Here is a 17,013-nt window from a genome sequence, read left to right as displayed (position 1 = left end):
GGGCCCAGCCGCTCCGCGGCATGTGGGATCTTCCCGGACCGGGGCACGAACCCATGTCCCCTGCGTCGGCAGGCAGACCCTCAACCACTGCGCCACCAGGGAAACCCTATGTGTGATAGTTTATTCCTGGGCTCTCTTTCTATTTCGTTGGTCTATACGTCTGTCTCTGTGCCTGTCCCACACTGCTTTGGTTACAGTAGCTTTGCAATAAGTTTTGAAATCAGAAGTGTGAATCCTCCAGCTTTGTTCCTTTTCACGATTATTTTGGCTGTTGGGGTCCACTTGAGATCCCACGTGAAATTCTAGATGGGATTTTCTCTCTGTAAGAAGGGCCGTCTCTCCCTCTTTAACTCAGCCGTCTGTACCAGCACGGAGGCGTGGGTGGCCCACGCCTGGAGTCAGAGCCCAAGGCCGCGTTAGTTCTTTCATAGCTCCCACTCCTCCAGCTGGTCCCTGTGGCCTCTGACACACCCTCTTCGTTGTCTTCTGGATCATTTCCTTACTTTCTGGCACCAGAGATGCTCCCGGCTCCTGTTTTTTTTTTTGTCCCAGTCCCCAGATCAGCCATTTCTCCAAGGAGCCCTGGTTCCTTTGTTTGAGAATAGTATTAGAAACCAAGAACTGGGCACTAGGTGTGCTCACTGCTGCTGGGGTGTCACTGCTTCCAGGCTCTCTCAGCTGACAGAACTAGGAGCTCTATGGTGCACATTAGGTTCTCCCCCACCTCTCATAACCACCTCACAGCAAACGCTGTGCCCATGGACCCCTTCATGCCAGCCAAGACCCCAGGCTCCTCATGAGCCTTCAATGTCAGAGCGGCTCCATTTTGGGGGGACCTGCTCCATACTCGGTTACGAGGCCTGCACTCGTTTTGGGGTTGTCGTGAGTGCCGCCCCATCACTGATGCTGCACTCTGGCCTCTCATCGGCCTTGAGAGTCCCTTAACTGCCCCCCCCGCCCCCACCGCCTCCCCAGCCTCCTTCTCTGTGACAGCAGGTGGAACAGTGGCACCCTGCCGCACTGGCACTCTCTGCGCAAGGCTGCTGGGGACGGGGACCAGGACACTTAGTAACTCTGAGTGAGCCGCACTGTGCACAAATGCACAACAAAGAAAGGGCACTGAAGCGGGAGGAGGGAGACCGGGGCTCGTGGGTCGGTAAGGGGGCCGGGGGCCACCCTCTCCTGGTCAGAGCTCCGGACTCTGACACAGAGACATCGGGCTTCCCCAACCTGGATGCCGCACGGGTGGGCCAGGGTGTTTGGTGGACGTCTGCCGTGCCAGCCGTCCTCCTCACCAGTCCCCATGGGAGGCCTGAGTCCTCGCAGCCCCCCACTCCCCCAATGCACGAGGCCAAGTACATTCAGGGCCCGGCTTTAAGGAAACCCGGAGGGAGCGGCACGTTTCCCAGGAGCACAGGCCTGTGCCCGGCGCTCCAGGCCCGAGGCATGCAGGTCTCTTTCTAGCTTGGGACTGAGTGACCAAGCGAGAAGGTTCGGACGGCGCTGAAACGAGTGGAGATGCAGCTCCTGGGGCTCACGGCTCGGAGGCTGCAGCTGGTGAGGGTGGGGGCAGGAACGGGACGCCAGGCCACTGACAGCTCCCTCCTGTCTGCTACCCTGGGGCCCGGGCCCCACGTGGCTGTGGCCCAAGTGGGAGCCCCTGGTCACGGGAGGAAGGATGCAGCCCAGGTCAGGCCTGAGTTCTTGGCCACTCAGGAGTGGGGCTGCAGTCCAGGTCAGGGGTCCTGGTCACTGGAGGGCAGACCCCCAATGGCACGGGCAGCGACCTTGGGTGCAGAATTCTGTGGGGCTGCCCTGCACACGGGCTGGCCAGGCCTGGACACTCTCCAGCCTAGGGCGTCCCCTCGCCCTGCTGACCCGGGAGGAGCCCAGGCTACCCGAGCCGGGGCGGCACGCAGAGTGCGCTGCCCACCAGAGACGCCCCTGGGGGCCTGGCCCGAGTTGACCGCCACGGGCCAGGTGCTTCTGTGCTGCTTTTCATCTCGTGATGCTGCCTGAGGGTTGACCCTGATGCCCAAACCCGACTGTGGTCACCAGGGTGAGGTAACCTCCTGCCCAACGTCCCCTGGTGGCCAAGAGCCGAAAGAGAGAAAAGCCATTTCCTTTCCCAGATGTGGGGGACGCATGCAGATGAGCACAGCCCCCCTGGGAGGACACGCAGGGAGGGGCCCAGACCAGCGTGGTGGCTGCCGGTGACCGACGGGCACCAGGGGTGGGGGACACGGGGGCCCTTCTGTCACCCGAGGTACCCGGGAGCTCCAGCGTGAACCCGTCCTCGCGCCCCACGGCGCCCTGGGGCCGAGCACCCTCCCCTCCAGCGGTGGACAGGAGCCCGGGACTCACCGGGCTCTGGGCACTGGCGGCGGGGCACCCGGCGGCCTTCTGCCTCGCCAGCTCCTTCACATAGCGGTGCACGTCGGCGCTGAAGCAGTCGGCCTCGTAGAAGGCGCTGCACCAGCCGGGGCTGCAGCTCTGCAAGCCTCCTGGGCCTGGGCTCACGGACGGGCCGCCCTGCAGGGGCCGGGCTAGCCGGTCCACTGCCTCGGAGTCCCCAGCCAGGCTCCCGCCCTGCTGCCGGGCCTCTCCTGCCTGGGGCTGCTGGTCCCTCGCGGCTTTTACCGACTTCTGAGGCCGAAACCCCATCTCAAAGTTGCTCCGTGGGAGCTCGTCTGAGTCCACGCTCGGCTTCTCCTTCCCTGGACAGAGGAGTGGGGGGGCAGGTCACACGCGGCAACGTGGGTTCCCAGGGGAGAATCCGCCCCTGATTACAGAGAGGTGACAGGTCCTGAGTAGGGGGCAGGAGGCCCCTCGGGATGGCCAGGTGGCCCCACCTCCACTCCAGAGGAGCCGCAAAGGGTCCTCAGGGTAGGGGTCGCCTCGGTCCCCTCCCAAATGGGCTGCCATGCAGGGCAGAGTTGTGGCAGAGACCCGAGGGAACTTTGAACTGTCCGTAAACAGACAAAGCAGAGAGTCCCCCAGGAACCAAGGGTCCCAGCTGGTCATGAGCTGTTCTCTGGGCATCTCCATTTTGCTTTCCAATTTCCCAAGCATGCACACGGTACGGGGGGCTCTCACTGCCATCCTGTGTGTGACTGGAGTCACACAACCTAAAGGACCTGCCCCCCAAAGCCATGTCCCACTCAGACCGGATTTGGGGAAATTACAAAGATTTCAGTTATCAGGGAGTCCTGGCTATGGATCTAGGAAGACACGCCTCAGGGTCTTTAAATGGCACATTTCCAAGAAAGAATGCAGAACCCCCCATCACCACGCTGCTGGCCCCAGCCCTTGCCCTTGCTGCCCACCTGGGGGCCTGGGGAGAATGTCCCCCTTCGCAGTACAGACCCCCCAGAGGAGGACGGGCCCTGCCCTTGGGACCCTGGAGAGACACAGGGTAACCTGGCCCCAAGGGTGGAGAAGATCCAGCTGTGGAGGCGCTCAACCCACAGCCCTCTGTCTCACCCGCTCCGAGATGTGAGGGCCTTTTGCTGGACGGCGAGCCGGTGCTCGGAGCGCTGGTCCCACCGCCGCACCCGGGCTGTGACCCAGCCTCCTCGGAAGTGCTGCCATCAGAACAGAGGACGCTGCAGGCACCCCCGGGACCCTCCCTCAGGCTTACTAGAGGCGTCCCCTGGGAGCGAAGCGGGGGTGTCGGTGACCGAGGCCCCGCCCAGACCTCCAGGACAGCCTGGCCACAGGCCACAGACGTCCCAGACACGGGCCCTTTAGCAGAGCACTTTCTGGGCGTCCGTCTCTTGGGGTCCTTCGATGGCTCCCCCAGTGATGTGGAAATGCGGGGCTTGCCTGGGGCGGAGAGCAGGGTGTTCGCCGCCTCTGGGTGGGGTGCTGGGGACCAGGAGGGAGCGGGGACGGGGCTGCCGTGAGCTCGGCGTCAGGGCGCTGGACCACTCCAGGCACAGGTCCCGCCCCCCCTGCAACATGGCCCTCGGGAGGGGCTGGGCCAGGCCTGGCACTGAGGCGCCCGGGCATGTCCTGTGAAGGGTGGGGCCCAAGAGGGCTGGGGGAGGGGGCAGGAGAGGGAAGGTGCCTGCCCCCCTCCCTCCTGAGCTGTCACCTCATCTTCTACCGCCATGAGGGGAGCTGGACAGAGGGGGCAGACGCTGGTCCCTGCAGGGGCCTCCCCCCAGCCAAACCCGGACTCTGGGCTCCGTTGCTCTGCCTCCTGAGCTGGTCCCAGGGAGGCGGACGTGACTTCCGCGCCCTGTGACCCCACAAGCCCCCTTCCTGCCAAGAGGAGCGCTTGCCTGAAGGGAGAGCTTTGGAAGCAGAGTGGGCCTGGGACCAGGAAAGAGGGGCCCAGCAGGCGGCCGCTCTGGGGAGGGCGCACAGCGTGGGTGGGGAGGCCGCGAGGAGGGGCTCTTACTTCTCGGAGGGCGACGTCCTCCCGTTCACCACTCTGAAAAGATTCTGCAGCAACCTCTCCCCCCAGTAGAGGTCACAGAACTTCTCCGATATGGCCCCACAGAAAGTGGCATAGGTGAGGTCTTTCAAGGCGTAAATATACTCCCCTGAGTTTGCAAAAAAACCCACGGGGGTGAGTTAAAATGTATGAGTGCTTTTCTGGGTTGCCCTGGTCTCGGGAGCTGGCGGGGGCGGAGAGTACGGCGGGGGGCGGGGTGCAGCTGGTTTCCTCTGCGCCGGCCCCTGGGGGCTCTGCCCTTTGTGCAGAGACGGGCAGGTGGGGGGCCCTCCTGTGGTGACCTCCCCCAGTGCACGGCTCCCCCCTGGGCCCGTCCCTGGTCCTTGGGCCCCCGTGGCCCCGTGGTACCCATGATCAGAGCCTCCAGCCCGTGGTCCAGGTAGCCGTCAAAGGCAAACTCTTCCTGGATGAGGCGTGTGGCCTCCTGCAGCGATGGGCAGGCTGTCCCCTGTGGGAGGGGCGAGGCATCCACGCTGGACGGACAGATCTTGTGGTCTGCTGGGTAGGGCCACTCGGGGTGACCTTCTGGGGCCTGGTCACCCCACTCCCTGGCAGGGGCTCCCCTGGGGCCGTCGGGACTCCCTGTGGCTGGCGAGGGGCTCCGCGGGGCTGACGGGGGGCCCTCGGGCTCCTGGCCTGGGCCCTGGGTGGCCCTGCTCCTGGGCGGCTTGGCTGGGTGGCAAGGACTGTGTGGGGCTGCGGTGGGCCCGGGGGGGCGGGGCCCGAGGCCTCCACAGGCATCTGCGGTTGGGATGGGTTCCTTCGGCCCTCGCTCCGGGGGTGGCATCTGTGTTGTCATGGGCGGGGCCGGGGCTGGAGATTTGGGCAACACCAGTGAAGCCCCTTCCGGCGGGCTGGCCGGGGCAGGGGCTGGGGGGCTGGGGCAGCCCTGGGCTGAGTCTCTTGGCGTTGACTCTCTGAGGGGCTCTGGGGAACCGGGTGCTGGCTGGTCAGGCGTCTTCAGGCCGGTGGCCACTCCGTGGGCCTCATCACCCTCCCCGTCCAGATGGCCTCTCCTCTCCTCAGGCCTCTCAGCCGGCCCCGAGGTCAGGGCGAGCGTGCCCCTGCGAGCAGAGAGGAGAGAGTGTTCAGGGGGGCCGGCAGCCCGGCAGCCCCTGGGTGGGGACACTCACCTGGCGACACCGGCGTTGGCAGCAAGGACGATGGGCCTGAAGTGAGTGGCCGGGGAGGTGAACGCCTCTGGCTGCAATGTGGCCCCTTGGAGGCAGGAGGGTTGACCGGGCACCGGCCCCTGCACGGCCACCAGCCTGCTGTCACTGCTGGTCTGCATGAAGCCTGGAGACAAACACGGGGTGAGCAGGGTGGGTGCCGGCCTTAGTGGGTGCTGGCCTTAGCGGGTGCCGGCCTTAGCGGGTGCCGGCCTTAGCGGGTGCCGGCCTTAGTGGGTGCCGGCCTTAGCGGGTACTGGCCTTAGCGGGTACCGGCCTTAGTGGGTACCGGTCTTAGTGGGTGCCGGCCTTAGTGGATGCTGGCCTTAGCGGGTACTGGACTTAGCGGTACTGGCCTTAGCGGGTGCTGGTCTTAGTGGGTGCCGGCCTTAGTGGGTACTGGCCTCAGTAGTGGTGCCGGCCTTGGTGGGTGCCGGCCTTAGTTGGGACTGGCTTTAGTTGTGTACTGGCCTTAGTTGGTACCGGTCTTAGTGGGCGCAGGCCTTACTGGGTGCTGGCTTTAGTAGTGGTGCCGGCCTTGGTGGGTGCCGGCCTTAGCGGGTACTGGCCTTAGCGGGTGCTGGTCTTAGTGGGTGCCGGCCTTAGCGGGGTGCTGACTTGAAGGGCCCAGGAAGCCTCAGGGGCACTGGGAGGAAGGGAGACTCCAGGGAGAGGCCTGAGGGAGGGGCCTGGAGTCCAGGGCTGCCCCGAGCAGGGAGGGAGGGGGTGCGGTGCTCGGCAGGGGGCTGGAGTGATGGAAGAGGCCGGAAGACCCAGCCACAGACCGGAGGCTTGGATGGGCCTGTGGGGAAGGGTCTTCGTAGGCAGCAGGGGGCGGGTGGGTGCCACTGAGGCACAGACAGGGCAAGACAAGAGCTGGGTCGGTGCGGGGCACGGGGGTGGAGGCGAGTCGCCTGCTCTGGCTGCTGGTGAGGCGGGAGGGCTGACCCGAGCGAGGCCTGAGAGGCCAGGGCCATAGGGGCCGGCGGGAGCCCAGAGCAGGGCAGCCGGGGGCCAGCTGCGGGCACGCTGCCTGTGGTCCCAGCCACGTCCGGAGGTGGCGTCCACCCGGGGCTGGATTCCCGGAGGCAGCCTCTGGGGGGACGGCAGCGGGGGGCAGTGCGGGGCGAGGGGCCTGCAGGGCAGGGGCGGTGGGGACGGGCCGGTCCCGGCCCACCTGAGCCGGGCCTGGGCGCAGCTGCTGTGCTGGGGCTCAGTTCAACCACCGAGAAAGCGTTTTGCAGACCGATGGCCTCTTCCTCCTGGCAAACCTGGGGCAGAGGACACGGACAGCTCCCGGTCGAGACGGGCGCGAGGCCCCGGGGGTGCAGAGCAGGCCCCCGCGGCGCGAGCCCCCCACCTGTGCTGACTCGCAGGCCTGTTTCTCTGGAGCGGGAGCCCCTGGGGCGCGGGAAGACCGCCAGAAGCCGCCCTCCCCAAAGTTGCTGTGTGCTCCTGTCTGCATCCGAGGGACCCTGTCACTGCCCGACGGGGCCCCGGCCGGTCAGCACGGCAGGATGCCGACAGGCACCGAGGGTCCCTCCGCGGGACCCCCAAGGCGCGCCCCCGCCCGCACGTGCCAGGGGTCAACAGAGACCAGGCTGTGGGCCTGCGGGAGGGGCCGCTCTGTGAGCTCGTTCGCGGTGAACGAGCCAAGGAAAGTTACGTCAGGAGGATGAAGACTGATTTGCCTTCCGTCCCTAGAGTCTCCGTGCATCTATTCAGTAAACAAGGAAGAGCAAGGATCCGCGGCCCCAGGGTAGGATAAAGGGCCTGCGGGGTCTCCGCGGTGCCCAGCTTACCGTGCAGGTCGACGCCCTCAGGTGGGCTAGGATCTTCCTGCTGTCCATGCCTCTGTGCAGGAGGTAACTGCTGCAGGTCTGAAAGCAAGCACAGGCCAGCGTCCAGCACGCCTGGGGCACCGGCCCGCTTCACTCCCTCAGAGGAGCCCATTGGGAGTGTGCGGTGGCAGCCGGGGGGCCCGGGGGCTTCTCTCCAGGAGGACCCCGTGGCACCCCTTCTTGGGGAGAGCCAAGTGCACCCCGGCCTCGGGGGCCTGGGATGAAATTCAGAGTCTCTAGCTGTCCTTCCTGGCTGTCCTGAGCTGGGAAGCCACGGAACGATGAGGCTCCCCCTGACCCAGCCTGGAGGACCCTCAGAGGAGTGCGGGCAAGTCGGGCATGTGGGGGACGCGCTGCAGCGGGTCAGGGGTCAGGGGTCGGCGCTCGGGTCCAGGACATCCCCAGCCACTCTCCGGCCGGTGGATGCACTGGGGACACAGGACCATCTGGGGGGAAGGCCGGTGTTGAGCAGCAGAGACCCCTCGCCGCCCGTCCACAAATGAAGCCATGCCCTTCCCCGTCCAACAGCACTCACCTGCCCCAGAAACAAGAACCCACGTCCCGGGCCCTGGACCTTGAGCTGGGGCCCCCCGCGGCACAGTTACCTCGACGGCCTCGGCCGCGGATGGCCGCTCCTGGGCGCTGCGTCTGGCCATGTGCAGGAGGAGGGTCTTGAGCCTGCGTGGCAGGGCCAGCTTGTGGTCTCGGGGGATGCTGAACTTGGCTGCTGTCCACAGGATCGCGGCCACGCAGTACACAGACGCCTGGGTGGAGGAGGGGGGACGGCCGGCTGGCTCAGCAGACCTGCCCCCGCTCGGGCCCTGCCAAGGGAGCACCCAGGCACCGTCCCCCAGGGCTGGGAGCTTCCACAGAACCTGGAGGCCCCACCGCAGACCCTGAGCCAGAACCCGGGGGGCTGGCCTGGGAATCTGCATGGTTAACAAGTACCCACAGGCCTTTAAGTCTCAGCGGGACCAGGACCACCTGGGGCCCTGCTGGACCTTCCCAGCTCTCTCTCCACGAGGGCGAAGGTGGCACCTCAGGGAGCCCGAGGCCAGGAGTCCCCCAGAAACCGTGCTGTGCTGCTAAATGGCTAAGGACAGGCTCTCTGAACAAAAACCCAGGCCTCTTGGTATACAAAGAGGTTTATTCTAAAATTTGCTGATAAAAAGGATGTGTCGCACGCACTTGAAAATAATAACGAAGAGGGCGAAGAGGGCGATACTCTTCTCTGTAAGTTCCATGGAGTCAACTGCTTCTCCCCGAATGCTTTCCCCGATTTTTACCCCACTCCTGTATCTGCGACCTGTGACCAACACGTGGTTCCGACATACACGTGGCTGATACCTTTGTTTCTCTCGAAAAGTGAAAGAAAGTGAAACCAGAGACACAGCTGACATCTGTGCTGAGTCAGGAAACAGTGGCTGAATCCCCAAAGGAGTATTTCCCAGAGCTTTTGTACAGACCTGACACGCTTTTCAGTTTAATCGTGTTCTTCATGTTTCCTCCATTACGTCAAGTCTAGTCAATTGACAAAACAACGAATCAAGCCCTGAGTTCAGCATTTGCTGATTTCCACGGTGTGAAGACTCCCGCATGGCCAGCTCCAAGCTGCCAAGGTGGTGCCAGTGAGCAGGGGAGGGGGAGAGATGGGGGGGGGGGCCCTTCCTATAGGGCTCCCACCCAAGAGCACAGATAACAGTCACTATAGCAAGTCATTAGGAAATTCTTAGTTTTGAGTATTTATCAATCTTTAAAAAAATTAAGCTTTTTACTTTGAGATAATTGCAGATTCACATACAGTTGTAGGAAATAATCCAGAGGGACCCCATGTACCTTTCACCCAGCTCCCCACCGCAGTGACGTCTTACAAGGCTGTAGTGTGGTATCACAACCTGCTCCCTGGCGTGGACGCTGGGAGATGCAGGACATTTCCATCACCAGGATCCGGCCTGTCCCCTCCCAACTTAGTCGCTGGCAACTACCCATCTGTTCTCCGTTTCTTAATTTCATCACTTCACATAAATGGAAGCAGGCGGTATGCAACCTTTCGGGGCTGCCTTTTCTCTCGGCCCCATCATCCGGTGGTCGTCTCATCAACACTCCGCTCCTCTCACTGCTGCTCTGCGGTGTGGACGTGCCACCCACTGAAAGACATCTGAGTTGTTTCCAGGTTGTAGCTACTGCACATAAAATTGCCATAAACATTCGTGTCCAGGACTTTGTGTGAACATAAGTTTCATTTCTCTAGGAAAAATGTCTTATGAGTGCAATTTCTGGGTTGTATGGTCGTTGCACGTTTAGTTTTGTAGGAAACCAGCAAACTGTCTTCCTAAGGGCTGCACCATCTTGCATCCCCCTCAGCAGTGGATGAGGGTTCCTGTCACTCCACATCCTTGCTAGCATTTGGTATTGTCAGTGTTTGGGATTTTAGCCTTTCTAATAAGTGGGTAGTGGTAGCTCATGGTTTTAATTTGCATTTCCCGAATGCCATATGAAATGGAATACCTTCCACGTGCTTATGTGCCATCTGATACCTTCTTTGGTGAGGTGTCTGTTCAGATCTTTTGCCCACTTTTTAATTGGGTTATCTGTTTTCTTACCGTTCACTTCTAAGAGCTTTTGGCATATTTGGGATACAAGTCCTTTATCAGATACGTGTTTTGCAAATATTTCTCCCATCTGTGGCTTGTCTTCTCATTCTCTTAACCGTGTCTTTTACAGAGCACAGCATTAAAATTAAGCATTTAATTTTAATGAAAGCTAATATCGATTGTTTCTTCATAGATCATGCTTCTGGTGTGGTATCTGAAAACTCATTGCCTAGATTTTCTCCGATGTTATTTTCTAGAAGTTTTATAGCTTTGAATTTACTTTTAGGCCTATGTTTCATTTTGAGTTAATTTTTGTGAAAAGTGCAACAAGGTCTGTGTAAAGGGTTTTTTTGGCCTGTGGATGTCCTGTTATTAAAGCACCACTTGTTGAGCAGACCGTCCTTTCTCCAACGATTGCCTTTGCTCCTCTGTCAAAGACCAGTTAACTGTATTTGTGTGGGTTTATTTCTGGGCTACTTTGTTCCATTTATTTTTCGTCTTTTCTTTTGCCGAAACCACACTTGATTACTGTGGCTTACAGTAAGTTTTAGAACTGGGTAGTGTCAGTCCTCTGACTTTGCTCTTCTCCTTCAATATTGTGTTGGCTATGCTGGGTCTTTTGCCTCTACATAAAAACCTAAGAATCAGTTCGTTGATATCAACAAAATAACTGGCTGGGATTTTCATTGAAATTGCATTGAATCTATAGATCAAATTGGGAAGAACTGACATCTTAAAAATATTGAGTCTTCCAATCCATGAACATGGACTATCTCTCCATTTATTTAGATCCTTTTTGGTTTCTTTCATCAGAATTTTACAGTTTTCCTCATATGGATCTTATACACCTTTTCTTAAATTTTATACATAAGTAATTTTTTTGGTGCTAACATAAATGGTATTTTTAAAAAATAACTAATTAATTAATTATTTTTTAAATGGCTGTCTGGTCTTAGTTATGGCACGCGGGATCTTTCATTTCTGTGTGTGGGCTTCTTGCTGGCTGTGGTACGCGGAACCTTTCATTTCTGTGCGTGGGCTTCTTGCTAGTTGTGGTGTGCGGGTTTTTTTCTCTCCAGTTGTGGCGCGCGGGCTCCAGGGCACGTGGGCTCAGTAGTTTGCAGCACGCAGGCTCTAGTTGAGGCGTGCGAGCTGAGTAGCTGTGGTGCACGGGATTAGTTGCCCCGGGGTATGTGGGATCTTAGTTCCCCGACCAGGGATCGAACTTGTGTCCCCTGCATTGGAAGGCAGATTCTTTACCACTGGACCAGCAGGGAAGTCCCTAGTATTGTATTATTATTATTTTTATTTTTACTTTTTATTATTATTTTTAAAAATTTATTTATTTATTTATTTTCGGCTGCATTGGGTCTTCGTTGCTGTGCGTGGGCTTTCTCTAGTTGCGGTGAGCAGGGACTACTCTTCGATGTGGTGCATGGGTTTCTCATTGCAGTGGCTTCTCTCGTTGCAGAGCACAGGCTCTAGGCGCGCGGGCTTCAGTAGTTATAGCACGCGGGCTCAGTAGTTGTGTCTCGCGGGTTCTAGAGCGCAGGCTTAGTAGTTGTGGCACACGGGCTTAGTTGCTCCACGGCATGTGGGATCTTCCCGGACCAGGGCTCGAACCCATATCCCCTGCATTGGCAGGCGGATTCTTAACCACTGCGCCACCAGGGAAGCTCTGGTATTGTATTTTTAATTTCAAATTCCAATTGTTCATTGCTGGTAAACAGGAAAGCAATTGACATTTGTATTTTAATCTTCTATCTGCAATCTTGCTACAACTGCTTATTAGTTCCAGGAGATTTCTGTTGATTCTTTGGGATTTCCTACTTAGACAATCATGTCACCTGTGAACAAAGACAGTCTTATTTCTTCCTTCTCAATCTACATCCATTTTCTTTTCTTTTCTTGTCTTACTGTGTTAGCTAGGACTTCCAGTACGATGTTGAATAGGAGTGATGAGAGGGGACATTCTTGCCTTTTTCCCAATCTTAGGGGGAAAGCATCTAGTTTCTCACCATTACTTATGCTACCTGTTGGCTTTTTTGTAGATATTCTTTATCAAGTTGAGGAAATTTCCCTCTATTCCTAGTTTGCTGAGCGTTTTTATTATGAATGGGTGCTAAATTTTGTCAAAAGCTTAGCATCTATTGTTATGATTTTTCTTCTTTAGTCCATGTGATGTATTACATTGACTTTCAATTGTTGAGTCAGCCAACCATACGTGGAATAAATGCCACTTGGCCAGTTTTAAATTTTGATGAAGTTCAATTTATCCATTTTTCCTTTTGTGGAAAACTTTATGGATAGTGCTTTTGGTGTCAAGTCTAAAAGCTCTTTGCCTAGCCCTCCATTCCGAAGATTTTCTTTGATATATTTTTTTCATCAGCCTTTTGTAGTCTTTAGCATATAAATTCTGTACATGCTTTGTTAGATTCACATCTAAGTATTTCATTTTTGGGGGGAGTGATTGTAAATGTACTGTGTTTTTAATTTTGGTGTCCACATGTTCATTGCTAGTATATAGAAATACAGTTGATTTTTGAATGTTTATCTTATATCCTGTGACCTTTCAAAAATCAATTCTAAGTTCTGGGAGGCTTTTTTTTGGTAGATTCTTTGGAATTCCTTGGAATTTTCTATGTCGACAGTTATGTCGTCTGCAAACAGTATTATTTCTTCTTTCCTGGTCTTTATGCTTTATACCTGCTTTTCTTGCCTTATTGTAGTGGCTAGAACTTCCAGTACAATGTTGAATAGGGTGGTGAGAGTGGGCATCCTTGCTTTGTTCTTGATCTTAGGGGGAAAGCATTTAGTCTTTCCACTAAGTATGATGTTAACTGTACAGTTTTTTTGGTAGATGATCTTTATTAAGTTGAGGAAGTTTCTTCTATTTCTATTTTTCTGAGTTTTTTTTTTAATGGGTGTTAAATTTTGTCAAATGCTTTTTCTGCATCAATTAATGTGATCATGGGATTTTTCTTCTTTAGCTGGTTAATATGTTGGACTATATTGATTGGTTTTCAAATACTGAACCAGCCTTATGTCCCTGGAATAACCCCCACTTGTTTATGGTGTATAATTGTTTTTATATCTTAGTGAATTCTATTTGCATATATTTTGTTATGGATTTTTGCCTTTATATTCATGAGGGATATTGACCTATATACATATTTTTTGTACTATCTTTGTCTGGTTTTGGTATCGGGGTAATATTAGGCTTCATCAAATGGATTGGGAAGTGTTCACTTCTGTTTTCTGGAAAAGACTGTGTAGAATTGGTATTAGTTCTTCTTTAAACATTTGGTATACCACCCCAGTGAAAACATCTTGGCCTAAAGGTTTATTTTTGAGAGTTTAAAAATTACAAATTCAATCTCCTCAACAGTTATGGAGCTATTCAAAGGTTTGTTTCACCTTGGGTGAGTTGCAGTTTATGTTTTTTAAAGATTTGGTCCATTTCATCTAAGTCATTGAATTTATGTGTGGGGAGTTGTTTGGGGTATTCCATTATCCTTTTGATGTCTGCAGGGTCTGCAGGGATGTCCCCTGAGTCATTCCTGACACTGGTAATTTGTGTCTTCCTTCTCTTTTTGCTTTGTCAGTTTTGCTAGAAGTTTGTTAATATTATTGGTCTCTTCCAAGAACCAGCCCTTCATTTCATTGGTTTTCTCTACTGTTTTTCTGTTTTCATTTCATTGAGTCCTGCTCTCAGCTTCACTGTTTCCTTCTTTCTGCTTTGGGTCTATTTCACTCTTCTTTTTGTTGGTTTTTGAGGTGGGTGCTTAGATAACTGAGTTGAGACTTTACCTCTTTTTTAGTTTTCAGCCTACGAGTCCTGCACATGCTTTGTTAGACTTACATCTAAGTATTTCATTTTTAGTGATTTCTTTTTTTTTTTGAGGGGAGGTTGCCTTGTTACCGCTGGGTGATGGTGAAAGTCCCAACTCTTCCTGAGGCCTCCTCTGACTGACACTCCCACCCCGGGAGGGGCACGTCTCACTGGTGGGCAGGGGTCCTCGTCACAGGCTGGATGCTCAGCCTTTTCCGACAGCACCTGGCCTGGGTGGGCCGCCCTCCCTTTGTCCTGGTGCTCCGGCTGCAGCATGCGGGCTTCCACGGGCTTCTGCTGTGTCTGCTGGTGTTTCCCAGATGTGCTTCCTCATCCTCCACGTGTGAGGCAGGAAGGACACCCGGGACTCTTAGGACCGTCGCTCCCCGGGCCCAGGGCCCTGGCCTTTCTGTCCTCACACGCCAGCTTTCAGAATGGCGTGCTTTGTTGGGGGGCAGGGAACTTACGTCTCCCCCACGTTCCAGAAAGTGGAAGTTCTACCTTGGTTCTGAATATAATTTACTTGATTTTAGTCTGTACAATTGAATTTTTAATAACGGCTGTTTGACAAGCATCTGGCAAACATCCCTGAAAGTTCAGCCGTGGGGTCTTGTGAACACTGCCTGGAGCTGAAGGCCAGGCTCAGATGATAGCCCTGTCACCCTCCGGGAGGCCCCTGCAGGGCCGGGCTCTGGACGCGGGGCCTGCGTCGGGGGGGGCGGGTCGCCTTGACTCCGCTGAGTCCTGATGCCGGGCCCATCCTCTCCCCACCCCCTCCCCCTCTCAGGGTCTCTGGACAGAGGGCGTGGGCACCACGGAGGGGGCCAGGGGGCCACGGGAAGGGGTGGGGAGGGCCCAGGTACCTTTTCAGTCGTCAGCTTCTGCTCTGCGACCTCGGGAGCCAGAAATAACGAGTTGTAAGCACCTGAGAGAGAAAACCCCAAACCCACTGAGCTTTCCTTCAGCCTTTGCTGTTGGAACCAGAGCGCAGCCCCCGGGCGGGCCCACTTACGCACCACTGGCGGGAGGTGGCCCGAAAAACACAGTTCCATCCTCGGCCACCAGCACGGAGTCCAGACACAGGTAGGCTGCAAGGAAAGGCGAGGGTCAGGGCGGCTGTAGACTCACTGGGGACCTGGTCCCCCTCAGGGCCGGCAGAGGCACGGTCATAGGGCAGCCCCCTCCCTCTCCCACCCCACGGGCTCCCAAGCCACCCAGGGAGTGCGGGGACGCCGGGGGACGCCGGGGCCCTCGCTGGACACAGCACAGGGGCCAAGTGCTGGCTCCCCTTCCCAGAGGCCCGGGCGACAGGCCACGGAAGGGCCATCTGAGCCAGCCATGGGACACAGGAGCTGCGGGAAGAGGAGGGGACAGACGGACGTGACCCACCCGCCGAGCAGGGCCCTGGGAGGTGTCCCCGGGGAGGCTGGGTGCCAGGTGCCGGCGCTTCGTACCCACAGGCCTGAGGCTCCCAGGACCCGAGGGAGGCCTGAGGCTCCCAGGACCCGAGGGGGGCCAGAGTGCAGTGCCCCGCCCTGCTAGAACCACCGTGGGGCCGGAGACCAGTCCCTCTCCCTGGTAGGGCTGAGCTTCAGGGGCCACAAACCAGTCTAACGTCTGAGGACCCCCCCGCCCCCGCTCCAGCCAATCTTCGTCTCCTTGGGGACAGCGTCGCCCCTGTTGAGAGGGTGGGGGCCAGGGCCACCGCACAGCTCCTGTCCCTCCTCAGCAGGGGGAGGCCCCCGTTTTAAGCTGCCCTCTGACCCCCTTGGTCCTGAGACCAGAGTAGATACCCCCAGGCCGCCCCCGGCTCACAGGGTGGACACTGCCACCCGGCCCCAGGCTGTCCACACAGCCCACGCGGGCAAGAGAGGCCACGTGCGGCCCCGGGTCCTGGCCCGGACATGCTGGGGGTCGGTGGGCTGGACGAGGACCCATGGGAGGGCGTCACCTGGGTGCTGGCCGTGCGTCCGCAGGGCGCTGAGGCACGCGTGGGACAGAGCCCAGAGCTCGCACTCCTTGAAGGGCCGGCCCAGCTTAGACAGGAGGTCCTGCAGGGAGACGCCCTGAGGGGGCGGGGAAGAGCCACATTCAGTGTGTGGGCACCTCAGAGGGATGCAGGGAGGAAGGCGACAGGGCAAGGACCGCCTCAGACACGTGGGGTCGGCCCCCCACAGCGCAATCCTGGCATGACGGGCTGGGAGAGTCCCCATGTCAGCACAACAGGTGCTGGGGGTGCACGTGGAGAAACCAGCACCTGTGCACGGCCCGTGGGAACGTAAAACGGTACAACGACGTGGAAAACAGCACAGAGGCTCCTCAAAGAATCAGACGTAGAATTACCATCTGACCTAGCCATTCCACTTAAAAGCAGGGTCTTGAAGACGTATTTGCACATCCATGTTCAAATCAGCATGATTCACGAGAGCTAACACGTGCAAGCAACCCAAGTGCCATTGGTGGATGGACGGATAAGCATTACGTGGTCCATCCATACAATGGATATTATTCAGCCTTAAAAAGGAAGGGAATTCTGACACAGCTACAACATAGATGAAGCCTGAAGACACTGTGGTCAGTGAGATAAGCTAGTCACAAAGGGACAAACACTGTATGATTCCTCTTATATCAAAGAATAAGAGTAGTCACACCCATAGAGACAGAAAGTAGATTAGAGGTTATCAGGGCCGGGGGGAGGGCATGGGAAGTAAGTGTTTAATGGGGATATGGTTTCAGTCTGGGATGATGAGAAAGTTCCAGGGAGGGATGATGGTCATGGTGGCACAACAGTGTGAATGTCCTGTACACTTGAAATGGTTAAGATGGTAAATTTTATGTTATGGGTCCGCCTTCCCTCGCACCCCCATTAAAGTCTCAGAGTCAGAAGAATGAGTTCAGCTGGAAGGGAGTTCTCTGCTTTGCAGCCACGGGAAGAGCTGGGAGTACAACCGCCCGCTTGGACACAGAAGTGCATGTTCAGAGGAAGGTTCCAGAGGCAGTGTCTTCACCCCTCCTGGACCCCCCTCTGCGCCCAGGGTGTAGCTGCCTCGGTCCTGAGACCTCGCTCCCTGCCTCATCCAGCCTGTGCCTGGCCAGCGGCCCAGGTTCTGGGGCA

General features: G+C 57.0%; 1 protein-coding gene across 1 annotated transcript in view; it reads right to left on the bottom strand.

Annotated features, from left to right (window-relative positions):
• Positions 1-17,013, bottom strand: part of KNDC1 (kinase non-catalytic C-lobe domain containing 1) — a 57,626-nt gene that overhangs the window by 16,471 nt on the left and 24,142 nt on the right. The window contains exons 7-18 of the mRNA XM_024121644.1: positions 15,850-15,964; positions 14,915-14,986; positions 14,762-14,823; positions 8,078-8,236; positions 7,434-7,511; positions 6,809-6,902; positions 5,596-5,758; positions 5,077-5,526; positions 4,811-5,025; positions 4,406-4,550; positions 3,484-3,584; positions 2,365-2,717 (exon numbers count right to left, since the gene is read on the bottom strand). Coding sequence (XP_023977412.1) covers positions 2,365-2,717; positions 3,484-3,584; positions 4,406-4,550; positions 4,811-5,025; positions 5,077-5,526; positions 5,596-5,758; positions 6,809-6,902; positions 7,434-7,511; positions 8,078-8,236; positions 14,762-14,823; positions 14,915-14,986; positions 15,850-15,964 — 2,007 coding nt within the window. The remainder of the gene's footprint in view (positions 1-2,364; positions 2,718-3,483; positions 3,585-4,405; positions 4,551-4,810; positions 5,026-5,076; positions 5,527-5,595; positions 5,759-6,808; positions 6,903-7,433; positions 7,512-8,077; positions 8,237-14,761; positions 14,824-14,914; positions 14,987-15,849; positions 15,965-17,013) is intronic.

Source organism: Physeter macrocephalus, chromosome 20 (genome assembly GCF_002837175.3).
Source record: "Physeter macrocephalus isolate SW-GA chromosome 20, ASM283717v5, whole genome shotgun sequence".
NCBI lineage: Eukaryota > Metazoa > Chordata > Mammalia > Artiodactyla > Physeteridae > Physeter > Physeter macrocephalus.
Note: the sequence above shows the minus strand (reverse complement) of the source record. Positions and strands in the feature narration are given on the sequence as shown.